This window comes from Lycium barbarum, chromosome 12 (genome assembly GCF_019175385.1).
Source record: "Lycium barbarum isolate Lr01 chromosome 12, ASM1917538v2, whole genome shotgun sequence".
In the NCBI taxonomy this organism is placed as follows: Eukaryota; Viridiplantae; Streptophyta; class Magnoliopsida; order Solanales; family Solanaceae; genus Lycium; species Lycium barbarum.
Genome location: NC_083348.1, coordinates 87,778,092 through 87,795,203, shown reverse-complemented (window position 1 = coordinate 87,795,203; position 17,112 = coordinate 87,778,092). Strand labels below are relative to the sequence as shown.

General features: G+C 36.5%; 1 protein-coding gene across 1 annotated transcript; it reads left to right on the top strand.

Moving 5' to 3' along the window:
• Positions 1–218: 218 nt before the first annotated feature.
• Positions 219–8,923, top strand: LOC132625094 (alpha-farnesene synthase-like). The gene is made up of 9 exons (XM_060339866.1): positions 219–437; positions 689–754; positions 2,281–2,290; positions 6,103–6,303; positions 6,592–6,940; positions 7,112–7,333; positions 7,441–7,582; positions 8,230–8,478; positions 8,597–8,923. The coding sequence occupies exons 1-9, from the start codon at positions 264–266 to the stop codon at positions 8,885–8,887; spliced, it is 1,704 nt and encodes a 567-aa protein (XP_060195849.1). The 5' UTR covers positions 219–263; the 3' UTR covers positions 8,888–8,923.
• The last annotated feature ends 8,189 nt before the right edge of the window (positions 8,924–17,112 follow it).

Sequence of the window (17,112 nt, the reverse complement as noted above, 5' to 3'; positions counted from 1 at the left end):
TTCATTTTTTTTTCTCCATTTACTTTTTTCTAAATAACTGTGATATCTGGGTCAACTTGTGCGCACCTAGACCAATTTCACGGTATATTGCTACCGCCCACCAGCAACAAGTAGTAGATGACTTTGTACACCAAATTTTAGACGGATGGCAAGCAATCACCTTGTTATATATGTTACTTATATATGACAACAATAATAAAAAAATTAGTAGTTAATGTATTGTCTCACAGTTGTTCTTATATATATCTCCTGCACCTTCCAATATGATACTATCTCAAACCATGGCTTGCAGAAACATTATGTCCATTTTATCCACCATGCAGACACAGAAACTTTACACTACGAAAAAACAAAGTCATCCTGAAAAGAGGATTTCTACCTATAAACCAAACACTTGGAAATATGATCATCTGCTTTCTCTTACAAGTCAATATTCTGTGAGTATTCGAACCTTAATCATTTATACCTACTTTTATCTCTTAATGTTAACGTTGGAAGATATTACTTAATTTGTCGCGCAGTCATAATTTTCAAATAAGAAGATCCAATGTATATATAATAAACACGAAGAAGTCAAAGGTTTGCTATGTCTACTATATATGCATGAAAATACAGTGTAATATTCTGACGATCGAACCCCCTTGCTCCCCTTAGCTCCACCCATTTATTTATTTAATTGTTCGTGCAGGAAGAGAAGTACAAAGTTCAAGCTGAGAAGCTAAAAGAGGAAGTGAGTTGCACATTTTCAAACACTGTTACTGTTGGGAATAAAATAGACCCGCAAAAATAATATTCACGGTATTAGTGATAAACGCGGAACACTAAGTTATGGTTAAATCAACAAGAATAAAATGCAGCAATAATGACACCAAGATTTTACGTGGAAACCCTTCTGAATAAGGGAAAAACCACGGCCAAGAGGAGCAGCTGATATCACTATAGTAAGGAATTTTACACTGTGTAGTCACGAGTATAAATACTCCAAAGACCACTACACACTCAAAAAAGAAAAACACTCCTTTGATTTTTCCCACCTCACTACAATATCACTCACACTCTATTTTTCTTCACAGACTATTTTCTTACAGTCTATGGAATACCTCACTTTGCTCTCACTCAGATGTATTGTCTGAGATTTTGGTGTGATACAAATGAACCATAAGCTGCCTATTTATAGGAATGAATTTCCTATGGTGAGGTAAGCGCTTACATCACGATTATGATGAGGTAAGCGCTTACATAATGAAAATGTGAACAAAGAAATTGGCTTGTTAGCCAAGTCCACAATTGTTGCCAATGTATAATTTGTCAAAGGAAGAAAAATCTTCCTTTCTTAAAATATGGGATAGGGGACTGGACCCCACAAATCTCCCCCTCCAGTCCCATTCACCTGAAGGAGGGTACACTGGCTTCTAATTTGAGTGCATGTCGACAAGTTCTTTGCACGATTCGAACTTGTCTCTCGGTACCGCCTTGGTCAGCATATCTGCAGGATTTTCATTCGTGTGAATCTTCTTGACTTAGAACAATTCGCTTTCCAATTGCTCACGAATCCAATGATATCTGACATCGATGTGTTTTGTTCTCGCATGGTACATGGAGTTCTTGCTCAAGTCTATTGCACTCTGACTGTCACAATAGACAACATACTCCATTTGCTGCAATCCAAGTTCTTGAAGGAATCTCTTGAGCCATATCATCTCTTTGCCAGCTTCAGTAGCCGCAATATACTCCGCTTCCGTTGTAGATAGTGCGACACACTTCTGCAACTTTGACTGCCATGATATAGCTCTCCCTGAAAAAGTAAACAAATATCCAGTAGTGGATTTTCTGTTATCAAGGTCACCTGCCATATCAGAATCTGTATAGCCCTTCAAAATTGGATTTGATCCTCCAAAACACAAGCATTCATCTGAGCTTCCTCTTAGATACCTGAGTATCCACTTCACAGCTTCCCAATGCTCTTTCCCTGGATTTTCGAGAAATCTGCTAACAACACCGACTGCATGAGCAATATCTGGTCGAGTGCATACCATTGCATACATTAAACTTCCGACGGTAGAGGAATAAGGAATCTTGGCCATTCTTTTTTTTTTTCCTCTGTTGTTGTAGGACACATCTTTTTGCTCAATTTCAGATGACCAGGAAGAGGTGTGCTAACCCACTTAGCACTCTTCATATTGAAGCGCTCTAGTACACATTCTATGTACTTTTTCTGCGACAAATAAAGCTTATTTTCATCTCTCGAACGAGTAATTCTCATGCCCAAAATCTGCTTAGCATGACCCAAGTCTTTCATTGCAAAATACTTACTTAATTGTTTCTTCAACTCGTCAATCCTGGAAGCATTTTTGCCTACAATCAACATATCATCCACATATAGCAGAAGGATGATAAAGTCATCATCAGAAAATCTTTGTACAAACACACGGTGATCTGAAGAAGTCTTCTTGTAGCCTTGCTCCCCCATAACAGACTCAAACTTCTTGTACCACTATCTGGGAGCTTGCTTCAATCCATATAGACTCTTCTTGAGTTTGCATACAAGATTTTCTTTACCTTTTGCCTTGAAGCCCTCAGGTTGTTCCATATAAATCTCCTCTTCTAAGTCACCGTGAAGAAAAGCAGTCTTCACATCCATCTGCTCAATCTCCAAATCAAGACTAGCAGTCAAACCAAGAACTGTTCGAATGGAGGACATTTTCACGACAGGAGAAAATATTTCGTCAAAGTCAATACCTTTCCTTTGACCAAATCCCTTAACAACCAATCTAGCTTTGTATCTGGGCTTCAAGTTGTGTTCTTCGGCTTTAACTTTGAACACCCACTTGTTCTTCAAAGCTCTCATGCCCTTAGGCAAGTTCACCAACTCATAAGTATGGTTCTCACGCAGAGATTTCATCTCATCTTGCATGGCTTCAATCCATTGATCCTTGTGCTCATCTTCCATGGCCTCCTCATAACATTCAGGTTCTCCCCCATCAGTGAGTAATACATACTCATTAGGTGAATAACGGGAAGAAGGAACATGCTGTCTAGTAGACCTTCTAAATGGAATATCTGACTCATCCACGACTTCATGAGTAGGAGCATCTACTTCATCAATAGCAGCATCGTTATCATCATCAACATGCTGATCTGGAACATGATTCTGGGCATCACCATCGTCATAGAGCCCACCAACTTCATCAGCATTTGTATGAGGAACTTGATCAAGATTAACTAAACCTTCAGAACTTGAAGATTTTATCTTCTCCGCTTTGTTAATATCTTCAATGGTTTGATCCTCCATGAAGATAACATCACGGCTTCTCACAACCTTCTTCTCAATTGGATCATATAGCCTGTAACCAAACTCATCAAGGCCATAACCAATGAAGATGCACTGCCTTGTCTTGGCAGTTAATTTCGACCTTTCATCTTTAGGCACATGTACAAAAGCTTTACAACCAAACACTTTCAAGTGGTCATAGGAAACATCCTTTTCATACCAAACTCTGTTTGGAACATCACTTTGCAAAGCAACCGCAGGGGATAGATTAATAACATGTGCAGCGGTCAATAAAGCCTCACCTCAAAAGGAATTCGGCAACTTTGCTTCAGAAAGCAAACATCTGACTCTTTCCATCAAGGTCCTGTTCATCCTCTCTGCTAAACCATTAAGCTGAGGAGTCTTCTGGTGTCTGATACCCTGTTGCTTGCAGTATTCGTCAAACGGTCCACAATATTCACCACCGTTATCAGTACGAATACACTTCAGCTTCTTTCCAGTTTCTCTTTCAACTGAGGCCTGAAACTGCTTAAAGACACCCAACACTTGGTCTTTAGTCTTTAAGACGTAGACCCAAAGTTTCCTTGAGCAATCATCAATAAAGGTAGCAAAATAAAGTGCACCACCCAAAGTCCTTGTCTTCATTGGACCACATAAATCTGAATGCACCAACTCAAGCAACTCTGTATTTCTTGAAGGAGGATGAGACTTTAAAGAAACTCTATTTTGTTTTCCAGCCAAGCAGTGCTCACACTTTTCTAATTTAGCACTTTCGAAATTTGACAATAATTTATTTTTGGCCAGAACATTTAGTCCTTTCTCACTAATGTGGCTAAGCCTCTTATGCCATAACGTTGAAGAGCTATTGCTCTCAACTGCATTCACCATATCAACACAGGTAGAGCCCGTAGTCCAGTATAGACCACGACGCTTTTCGCCACGAGCCACAATCATGGAACCTTTAGTGAGCTTCCACTTTCCAGCACCATTGGTACTGACATATCCCTCATCATCCAAAACACCAACAGAGATCAAGTGCAAACGAACATCAGGTGCATGCTTTACATTGTTTAAAATTAGTTTAGTTCCAGTACTAGTTTGCAAACAAATCGTTCCAACACCATCCACCCTAGATATAGTCTCATTACCCATACTCAAAGTTCCAAAGTCACCCGGAGTATAGGATGAGAAAAATTCCTTCCTTGATGTCACATGAGATGCGGTACCACTGTCCACAACCCAGCTTGACTCATCACAAGCAATGTTTATCAGATCCGCATCAAGGACAGTAACAAGATCTTCTGTAGTGACAGCGGCAACACGATTACCATCTTCTTTCTTTTCCTCCTTATCTCTATTTTCCTTTTTCAAAATCCGGCAGAACTTCTTTGTGTGCCCTTTTTTCCCGCAATGATAGCAATCAATATCTTTAAGTCTGCTTCTGGATTTGCTTCTATGATGTTCTCTATTTTGAGAACCACGATTCTTGCCTCTCCCCCTAGTGTCAGTCACCAAGACATCTGATGAGGAGGAACCTTGAGATTTTCTTCTCATCTCTTCATTTAAAAGACTGCTCTTGGCAAGATCCATAGAGATCACACCATCCGGAGCAGAATTTGATAATGAAGTTCTAATAATTTCCCAAGAATCTGGTAGGGAACCAAGTAGAAACAAGCCTTGAATTTCTTCATCAAAATTAATGCCCATAGCAGATAACTGGTTCATGATCCCCTGAAAAATATTCAGATGATCTGTCATTGCGGAACCATCGTGGTATTTTAAACTCAGCATTTGCTTTATCAGAAACATCTTGTTGTTACCAGTTTTTCGAGCATACAAACTTTCAAGATGCTCTCATAGGGTCCGAGCATGTGTATGGTTCAACACATTATCGTCAACCCACTGTCTAATAAAGCCGCAAACCTGCCGATGCAACAAATTCCACTCTTCATCTGATTTATTATCAGGCTTTTTTATTTCCAAAGACAGGTTGATGAAAATTCTTGACATAGAGCAAATCTTCCATTTTTCCCTTCCAAATGGCATAATTTACGCCACTCAAAGTAACCATTCTACTAGTGTTGGCTTCCATTGTTTATCACAAATACAAATACTATTTTATTCGAAGACCAAAGTAATTCTTTTCTGATGTGGAAGTTCAGACTGTGCTGCAACCACAGAGCATACTCAGACAGAACCTTGGCTCTGATACCACTTGTTGGGAATAAATAGACCTGCAAAAATAATATTCACGGTATTAGTGATAAACGCGGAACACTAAGTTATGGTTAAATCAGCAAGAATAAAATGCAGCAATAATGACACCAAGATTTTACGTGGAAACCCTTCTGAATAAGGGAAAAACCACGGCTAAGAGGAGCAGCTGATATCACTATAGTAAGGAATTTTACACTGTGTAGTCACGAGTATAAATACTCCAAAGACCACTACACACTCAAAAAAGAAAAACACTCCTTTGATTTTTCCCACCTCACAACAATATCACTCACACTCTATTTTTCTTCACAGACTATTTTCTTACAGTCTATGGAATACCTCACTTTGCTCTCACTCAGATGTATTGTCTGAGATTTTGGTGTGATACAAATGAACCATAAGCTGCCTATTTATAGGAATGAATTTCCTATGGTGAGGTAAGCGCTTACATCACGATTATGATGAGGTAAGCGCTTACATCATGAAAATGTGAACAAAGAAATTGGCTTGTTAGCCAAGTCCACAATTGTTGCCAATGTATAATTTGTCAAAGGAAGAAAAATTTTCCTTTCTTAAAATATGGGATAGGGGACTGGACCCCACAGTTACTCCAGTGGCCCTTCTAGAGCTTATAGACAGAATTGACAAGCTTGCCCTCAGTGGTTACTTCGAGGATGAAACCAAGGAAGCTTTGGAAAAGATTGTTATGTGCATGAATAGTGGTGTTAATTATTCAAGCTCAAAGGAGGAGGATCTCTATGCCACTGCATTGTGCTTCAGGCTCCTCAGGGAACATGGCTACCATGCTTCACAAGGTCATATTAGTAGTAATTACTTTCTCTCCGACCAGTTTTACTTGTTCAATATAATACTAAAAATAAATTTTCATTTTTACATGTTCAGTTTAGCATATTAAGAGAATTTTTTTTTTCTGACTTACCTTAACATTAACTACAAATTCCCTAACTAATTATTTTCTAAGTCTATTGAGACTATACACCAATTAATATTGATTCACGGTAAATATATATGCACTTCATTACTATCTCTTAATTATTTGAGTGTATCCATCTTCCAAATTTCAAGTTTTTGTTGCTGTACAGATATGTTAAAGGACTTCTTCGATGGCAAAGGGAAACTCGTGACAAAGAAAGTCTCAGATATCAAAACATTATTGGAGCTTTTGGAAGGATCATATCTGAGCATGGATGGTGAAAATTTACTAAACGACAAAAACCTCAAGAGTATTTTATCTATATCACCGGATATTGACAGTTTTACTAATAGCTTGAATTATCCGTTGGCAAGAAGAGTAAGATGGTATGACGTTAGAAAACACATATATGCCCAAGATGTACTAGAAGGCAACAATAATCCAATGTTGCTCAAGTTAGCAAAACTTAACTTCAATATAATTCAAGCCACGCACCAAAAAGATCTCAAAGATGTAATAAGATAATTAATTAATCACCTTTTTTTAAAACGGTTTGTGTGTTGACAGACTGCGGTCACCTCAACTATTTCACTGAATATTCTGCCCGCTAATTAAGGCAGATGAGAATCACTTTCTTGTCGTTTCTGATTTGAAAATAATATTATTACTTTTTAATTTTGTGAATTAAACAGATGGTGGAGGAATCTTTCCATAGTTGAAGATTTGTACTTTACAAGGGACAGGATAGTAGAAAGCTTCTTCTACGCTGTAGGAATTGCCTCTGAGCCTCAACATGGAAGCATGAGAAAATGGCTCACCAAAGTGATTCAATTAATTTTAATTATAGATGATGTTTATGATATTTACGGTTCATTAGCTGATGTGCAGAAATTTACTCGTGCCATAGAGAAGTAGGTCCTCACAACCAACCTAAAACATTTGATACAAGTTAAAATTAATCAAGCTATTATTTAAATGCAAAGTAATCATAAAAACGACTTTTTTTACGTTAAATTAGGTGGGATGCAAATGAAGTACAACTGTTACCAGAGTGTATGCAGATCTGTTTCAGAGCATTGGATGATACAATGCAAGAGATATCGTTTGAAATTCAAGAACAAAAGTGTGGATCCTCAGCATTACCTTATCTGAAACAAGTGGTAAGTACTAAAGTAGCTTGTCTTTCATATATTATAACATAGTTCTGACTAATTTAGAGTCGCGTCAACTAAGAAGCAGTCGGATCCATGATTTTAGATTTACATTTTTAATTTTAAGATAGGACATCAATATGATACATAATAAGCTATTTATACATAACCAAGTGACTTTTTCAACAAATATAAAGTCTGTGCTACAGCCATTGCCCCCTGCCGAACTCGTAACTTCACCCTGCCCATGACTAGGGGTTTCCCCATTCCGAATCCCTCTCTCTTTATTTACTAGATAATGGCAACAGAAAATACAAAGTTTCAGGAGATTAAAGATATTATTTTAATAAAATGCTCAAAAACGTAGCCTAAGATAAATTAACAAACGTGGAACAGGTTCGAAAATATATAGGAGTATCAACCTAAGGTGCTAGGTTACTGCCTTAAAACTAGATGTATTCTCTCATGCCAATTTATAATATCGCCTATCTATGTTATAGCATGAAAAGACCACAGGATCCATTCCCAAAAGAGCCAATTTGTCTTCACGTCAAAAATTAAATTCTATACTTGAAAAGGTCAAATTATTCCTGTACCCATGATTTTTTTTTATACATATGTTTGACCAAAGTCTTCTGATGTTTTCAATAATTCAGTGGGTCAACTTCTGTAAATCATTGCTGGTGGAAGCTATGTGGTACCGCAAAGGCCATATACCAACACTTGCAGAGTATCTTGATAATGGGTTGATCTCATCCTCCGGTCCATTGCTCTCCTTTCATGTGATGTTTGGTCTGACAAATGAAATAATAAGTGAAAGGCTTGATTTATGCGCAAATTTCCAAGAAATTGTTTACCACACTTCAATTATAATTCGACTTTGCAATGACCAGGGTACCTCAGCGGTAAAATTAGATCTCAAACTTACCTCATTTTTTTTCTTCATTCTATTCTAAAAAAATTTCCCCTTTTTCCACTTGGTGTATGCTAGTACTTCTCATAATATTTGTACTCATATTGTAGGCGGAACTAGAGAGAGGTGATGTTGCTTCATCAATTTTATGTTACATGCAAGAGGAAAATGTGTCAGAGGATGTAGCTAGAGAGCATATCGAAAGCATAATCTTGGATTCCTGGAAGAAGATCAATTACCATTTTAGTACGCTTTCTACATCACATAGGAAACTTGTTAAGCATGTAATAAACGAGGCACGAATGGCCTATGTCATGTACCAATTTGGGGATGGATTTGGGGTTCAAGATGGCAAAACTCGGGATGAGGTCCTGTTCAACTTGTTTGAACCCATTACATAATCTCAAATTAAGAAATTAAACTTGAAGTTGTCGACTTGTAATGTTCTTAGATTATAAGTTCAAATCAAATATTTAGTGAAATTTTAGTGGCTTTCAAATATAAATCTGTTTCCTTTGTCAAAAATAGCAAGTTCGGATGAACTCATTAACGATATGCTGCATCCGCTCTTGTACGCAGTCTCACCATATATTTTTGCAAAAAGCTGCCTCCCTAACTTGAAACTATGACTTCTTGATCATACACGACAATTATTATCATTTCTCTAGTTCTAACTCCCCTTTAAACTAATAAGATATTAAAACAATTAGGTGACGTGCTATATTTATATTATGACGATCAGAAATATACTTGTTCAGAGAAGAATAAAATTACTGCTAACGGATTAACGTTTTTGAAGAAATACGTGAAAACGTTTATTGACTTTAGTTGAAGAACAATAGAGGAAAATTTTGAGAAGGATGAAATTAGTCCCACAAAGCCTTTAATTGGCCAATATGACTACCCTAATTAAGATGGTGAATGGCCTAAGGACATTATATTTTGGCGATTCGACCTTTTTTTTTTAAAGGGGTCAATATGAGTTTGCAAAGCACAGATGATATATCCAGTTTGAGAAAATGTTTCCTGGAGTACTTGCTTATTAATTAAAAAGTCTATTCTCAAGAGCTATTCTAGTTCTTGAGTATCATTTTGACTTCAGAAGACAGCTTCTCACCAACCATGTCAATATCATGGCTAACCTAATAAAGAAACTAGGGAGTTTATGTATGCTAACAATACAATAAATATATATATATATATATGTACTAGTTTTAGTGTATGTGTTTTGTACGTATGCATTGTGTCAATTAATTAAAACGATAAGAAGAACAATTTGTTTAAAGATATATAGCTATTGATGTTACACTAAATGCAATATTTGTTTAAATAATGAAAATGAATGTTCTTACATTGATATAACGATTGAATTTAATATCATTTGAACATGTAAGATGATGCATTTAGTTGAATTAGTTATATAGTATTTGTAATTATAAATATTTTATTATTAAAAATATAAATATGTTAGGTGGAATATATTGACAGCCCTTTAAAATTGTCAGTAAATTTCATTTAGAGACTCAAACTACAGCATGTTCCACTTGAACACCTGAACACATGATAAAATGTTCTTATTAGATATTTTCGATTTTAAAAAAAAGTTTCGCGTATTCTCAAGTGTTTATTACACAATTAAGTTAACCACATAAAATATGTCATCTCCTTTGAAATAATAATATATACAACCAATCCACTACAAAGTACTACTTTGTCTTTGTTTATAGTGTAGAGATTTAGAATTATAGTTTCACAATGGCAAAATACATCAAATCACACTTAAACTATACTCAAAATGTCAAGTTCACACTCAAACTATATCGGCGACCTATTACACACTCGAACATCTAAAAAGTGAATTTAATACCACCCTGATGCGCACATAACCAGTTGCACAAGGGGAGGTGTTACACATTCTCCGCCACATCAGTGCCACATGGAAATCTTCTAAAAACAACTATATACTTTTCCTTTTCTTTATTCATTTGATTTTTCTTTTGTTAATTATATTTACATTAATTAATACCTAATTAATTATTACAATGTTCCAATAAACCATTCCACCATTGAACCACCACCATTGCCGCTAGCCCGCCACCAACCAAACACCGCCCTCCCCCACTTGCATTCTTCTTCTGATGATGATGAAAAATCCCCCCAAACCCTCTTTCTTCTTTTTCATTAGCACCACTCCCATCCCCACTCCTTCTTCCATCTCTACGCTACCCAACCCCCTTTTCTCCTCCACCTTACTGCCACCCCACCCTTCTCTTCTGCTCCACCTTCACATCAGCCCCACTCCCACCCCCAAACCCTTTTTCTTCTTCCCACTGCTCCACCCCAAAACCATTCTTCATTTTTCAAGGTAGCGATAAGGAAGACAGAGGAGATAGGGGCAATGGTCGGTAGTGGGTTTGATGGTGGGTGGTGAAATTGTTTGTGGTGGAGAGGTGGGGATGATGGAGGCAACAGTGGTGGTGGCAAATTTTTGCTTAATTAAAACTCTTTTTCTTTAAAAACTAATTAGCTATGAACTTTTAGCCCCTGCTGATGTATAAAGTTTATAGGCTTGATCCATTAGTTGATAGATAAAAAATTGTGGAATTGAAGAGAACCATTTTTTGAAGTTTGAATTTTTCGATTTTTATTTGTGGCTTTGAAATGATGAAGAAAAAGGGTTTGGGGCGTCGGTGTGGGGTGGCGTGGAGGTGGAGAAAGGGGAGGGGGTGGGAGTGGTGCTCATGACGATGAAGATGAAGATGAAGGGTTTGGGGTGAGTTTTTTTAGGTGGGGGGGGGGGGTTGAAATGGAGAAGGAATGAAAAAAAAAGTATTTATGAAAATCTAATTTCTTTAAAAAAATTATAATTTTTCATTTCAATATTAAAATTTTAAAATTAGTTTTTTTTTTATCATTAAAATTACATTTCACTCTCCTATTTTTTAATTATAATATTTTTTGTGCCACATCAACTTCTAGGGTGGTATTAAATTCACTTTTTAGATGTTCAGGTGTGTAATAGGTCGCATGTATAGTTTGAGTGTGAACTCAACATTTTGGGTATAGTTTAAGTATGATTTGATGTATTTTGCCTTTCACAATTGTAGTCAAATACCAATTCTTAATCGGAAATCAAAGTTTTAAATACTTAGTAAAACTCTAATATTACAATTTTATCCAATATTCAATTTTTAATTTTCAAATAAACGTGTAATCTTACAAAGGGCGTAAAAGTCGTTCAATATTTGAAGGATATTTTGGTCCACCAACATTTATATTCATGCTTTTAAAATAACTAGTCTCTAAGAATGTGTGTTGCGCGTTAATAATTGAACGTCAATATTTAGTCTATTACTCCCTCCGGATAAAATAAAAAAGTGTCCACTTAGCCATTTGCACACCCCTTAAGAAAATATTAACTCCTAGATAAAAATAGGCAATTTGACTAAACTGCCCCTAATTAAATAGGTATTGGAATTTGATCACATAACACTTAATAGGGGCAAATCTGAAAAAATAAGATTAATTCGTTCCTAATTTGATAAGTGGACAAGCTTTTTGACTCAAGAAAAAAAAGGCTAAGTGGAGACTTTTTTTTATCTGGAGAGATTATAATTTGTTTTTGGGTTTTCTAGCCAGTGTCCGGGTCTCACATTGAGGTCTGGCTAAATTTAGATATGTGCCAGGAAGTCCCATATTGGGGTTAAGCTCCCTAATAAAGGAGACTCCATACCCATGGCACGATTGTCACGACCCAACTAGAGGGCCATGACGGGCACCCGGAGCTAGCCTACCGAGCACCACCTTTTCTTTTGTCATCTGCCTCGTCCTGAATAAATGCAATTCTCAAAGCAACACTTAATATGAAACAGTCTTCAATTACCCTTCAAAACATATATATACAAATGTGTAAGCCCCCGAGACTACAAAATGATATACAAGACATACACTAAAAAGATCATAAGACATCTACTACCCACATATGTCTACGAGTCTCTAACTGGAATACTGAAAATCTTAAGGACGGGACAGGACCCGCCATGCCCCAAATATGTACACAAAAGAATATACCAATAAGCAGCAACTCCGGAGTAGTGGAGTGCTCTTGTATATCTGCTGATAATGCTCATAGGTGTCTATGTCGTCTCCCTGTCTACTGATAACGTCCAAACTCCTCAAAGAGAAAGTGTACACGGTCGTCGCAATATAATTTATCTAACTATGAGTCGGGGTCGATCCCACAGGGAATAATATACTAGGCGATTTAAACAAGTAAGGAATTATCACCAACTAAGCTAAGCCAAACACTTATTCAATATTTGGTTTTTGATTAAAAACTAACAAAGATAAAACTAACTAGAAAGCAGGTAAAATGATCGATGGCCACAAGTTTGGATACAAAGGAAATTACGCTAAAGTAACGATCCAATGTATTTCACGATTTTACAACTAAGAACGGGTTTATGTTAATAGATAATGATTTCTAAAATCTCATTGAAAGTTTTCCAACCAAATCAATGAATTTCACCCTAAGCTTTTCCAAGCCTTAGAGTGTGATATTAGGTCCAATCAATTTAACCTCAAATAACTATCCTCTTCTGAGCTCAAATTATTAGATGGGTTTAATGACCCAAATTCTTGTTAATTAATCTTTCCCAACCTAGATTTCCTCTTCCGAGCTCAATCAAAGTAAATGGGCGAGTCTTAGGGTTAGCTACTCCCTTAAGAATCATTCAAAACGAGATTAATTAAAGAAACCAAGACCCACTTCATTAGATATAAAAATCATTCAATACATAAGCAAAACAAGAGTTTCAATCCAAACTTTAACAATTTATACTTCCATAAACAAGGTTCAAGTATAGAAATGAAATACTACACACTTAGATATTCATTACAAAGCAAGAAGTTAAATAAATGAAGTAAAGGTTCAAGAAAGTGCTCAACCAAAGCTTCAACTTCAAAGTGTGGTGTAAACCCTAGCCTCCAAGAACTTGTGTTTTATGTCAAAGATGAGTTTGTCCCCTAGCATTCTATTTATAGCATTGCCAAAACGGGAACAATTTGTGGACAAAAATACCCTGCGTGCACAACATGCTACTCGCATCTAGTGTCGCATGTTCAACCTGCGAGTCGCATGTTGTGCATAACTATAGCATGTTGTGCAAGCAGCTGTGGTGCAGCACATGCTATAGCAAGTGCTTCTCGCAGGCACAACATGCTACTCGCATGTGGTGTTGCAGGCGCTGCACCAACTATCTTCAATTGCTTATATCTCTGTCAGCACATGCTGCAGCAAGTGCTGCTCGCATGTGCTGCATTTCAGCTTTTTTTGCTCCATTTTGCTCCGTTATGCTCTCCGGGCATCTTATCCTACAAAACGATTTAAATACACGAAAAGTAACACCAAAAGTGCTTAAAGAGTCATAAAAGTTTAAGGAATTAGCATCGAATATCCCATAATTTCACGGCACATCATCTACCTGAGGGCATGAACGCAGCGTCCATAAAAGAAAGGAAGTCAGTACAAACAATATACTAAGTATGTAAGGCATGTATAACAACATAATAAAGAAATGAGAGAGCATAAGATGAAGGGATAACTTGTAACTAATTGCCTCTTAAGGCGGAGTCATGCATGCTAACTTTTATATTAAAACAACATCATATCATACATATATATACACACATAAACTGCCCGACCATATAGGTACGGTGTGATCATCATTAGCCCGCGTCCGGGGTAACCATCTTATGCCACCCACTAGTGGTGTCTGCCCGGCCAACTAGTCACGATGTAATTATCATCATAGCTGCCCACTACGCCCATCATAGTAGTGTCTGCCCGGCCAACTAAGCACGGTGTAAACTCACATATACATAACATAAAGCATGCATGAGAGCTCAAGTAAAAGCTATAACTCTATCGGAGTGACATAAAGTCGGTAACCTCCGATTATATGGAACAAACACCATCGCTATGTCTCACCTTGAAGGAACTAGTATCATGAAGTGAGATCATCAACAATGAACAACATCAAGAAAATCATAAAATAAGATCATTATTCTCATAATAGCATCAATTCATAAGATTTATAATCTCTAGAAATAGAATCATCGTCATCCCCATCATTATCATAGAACACATCTTATCTCTATCTCATAGGAAGCTCTTAATAATCTTAGACTTTCAACTTTTGGATTGTAAAAAGGTCATGAGAACATATATAGGAGATGGTGATATAAGAGTCATGCCTTTGAAAGAAAGAGACTAGTCTTACATACCTTTATGTCTTCTTAACGACTAAACGTTCTCCTTCCAAGCTCACTACTCTACATTCAAGAGAATTCGTACTAAATTAAATTATTTGAAACATGCTTAAGTCTAAACTAAAGCGACTAAGAACTAATGAAAATTGGGCAGCATTTCCTTTGTTTCGACAACTTTCTCCATATAATAAACAACTCCCAAACATCAATATCAACACCCATAATACCATAATCAATAGACTTTTTTCAAGTTTAACATTGTTCAATCCTCAAAATTCCTTTTCAAAGTCATTCATAACCATAGCTACAACATAATACCATATTCATTTTCACATAATACTTCCTCAACGTCATTAGTATCATCCACAACAAAATTATACTCATGGCATACCAAGAACTATGACTCAAGTCAAGTTATTATTCAAGAATATCATTAAATCCATGTTTGAGCTCTTCTTCCTTCCTTCATTCAAGTTATTCAACAACCAAATACTCTTAATAACATGAAATAGATGTAAAAATCACCTTTGATCATGTAAAATTGAACTTTGGATGAATATACTTCACTTGAAAGAAACCCCAACTTCAATACCAATGGAATTCTTGACTCCTATCAACCCTAGTGAGCCTTTCTTCACTTGATTCTCTTGATTCTTCGTAATTAATCCTTGATTTCTCTTGGATTTGTGTTGATATGGTGTGACGAACTTTCTAGAGCTCTCAAGAGGTGTGGAGAAGAAAGGAAATAAGAAATAATAATTTGGGTCATCTATTTATAAGTAGAGAAAATCTGACCCGATTGAGTTATACGGACACTTATACGATCCGTACAATTTTATACGGTCCGTATAAGTGACCGTATAATACCACCAGGGACTGAACTTCTCTGTAAAGGTTGTACGGACCCTTATACGGACCGTATAAGTGGTCGTATAACCCACTTTTTTCTGAACTTTCTCTAGTTGATTCGTTTGACTTCCAATCCTTGTGGGACCTTCTTGACACTTGTATAACACTTCATTAACCATCTAAGGATCCCTATAGCTCCTCCTTAAGACATTACTAAATAATCATCAACTCGATAATTGCTAAACCTTCCCAAATACAACTTATACTTCACTTCATTCAACGAACTTAATTTCTCTGTTTTGTAATACTTCAAAAATCTTGTAGTATACAATTTTAAGCTACCAAATACCCTCCTTAAGGTCATATGGACTTTATGTTCACCTTAAGCTTGCATTAGTCTATTCACAGCACAACCACATGAAATGTCCGAGGTGTAACAACGATCCCCCCCCTTAGAAACATTCGTCCTCGAATGTTAGGTTCTCGGGAATTCTACAAAAATTTTGCCAGAGTTTCCCCTGTAATATGGCACTACCATTCTGTCACAGCAACCCAAAATAACATCACCTTATGGGGCTACAATACAACAGCAAGAAACATGGCCACACATGACCCGAAGGCATTAAAAGAAATACATACATAGGGACAATGGCGTCTCGTCTTAAACCTCTTCTGGGGATGGAAATAAGTGCGGATACGTAGACTTCATATCTTCTTCTGTTTTCCAAGTCATCTCTTATCTATTATTGTTTCTCCACAGAACCTTAACTAAAAGTATCGTCATATTTATAAATATACTCTTTTCTTATGTATATATACGTCATTCTCCCTGTATGCAAGTGTCCTCTAGGCCATCGTTTATTTTTTATCTTTATTTTTACAAGTTATACAAATATAATTTTTAAAATTGACAAATTATTAGACTGTTATCTAACATTTACTGGATTTTAGATTGTTGTCTAATGTTTTTTCATAGGATTTTCAGTTATCTCAAAATGGATCTTCAGATTTAAAAGTAGAGCTATCAAAACGGGCTGGTCCAACCTATTCAGGCTAGCCCACATGGGCTTTGGAATTTGACAGGCCAGGCCGGGCTGGCCTACCATTTTGATGGACCTTTAAACAACAAGCCTAACCCATCACTACGTGGGCTGCGATCCTAGCTGGGCCAGCCCACCTTTTTTTTTAAAAAAAATCATAATTCTTTAATTTAAATTCCTATTTAAAAATGCTAACTTAAATATTTACATTATTACATGGTGTTACTACTTGCTGACCAAGTCTCAAATCCACAAATAAAATGATTCTAATAGTACATATTAAGTTTGGCTTCAAGTAAAGATTTGATTGTATGGCTTCAGTATGAAATCTCTACCATTCTATGCAAATATTTTGGGTATAACTAAGCAAGAAGATGACCTTGTAGGGACCAAACCTTCTATGAAACTGAATAACTTTTGACATACACTTAACATATTAAAAATTGATCACTCGAACCAAATAGAGA

Coding starts and splice junctions, on each gene's coding strand:
- LOC132625094 (XM_060339866.1), top strand. CDS start 264: ATGATACTATCTCAAACCATGGCTTGCAGAAACATTATGTCCATTTTA. Junction 6,941..7,111: donor AAAGATCTCAAAGATGTAAT/AAGATAATTAAT, acceptor TTGTGAATTAAA/CAGATGGTGGAGGAATCTTT. Junction 7,583..8,229: donor TACCTTATCTGAAACAAGTG/GTAAGTACTAAA, acceptor TCAATAATTCAG/TGGGTCAACTTCTGTAAATC.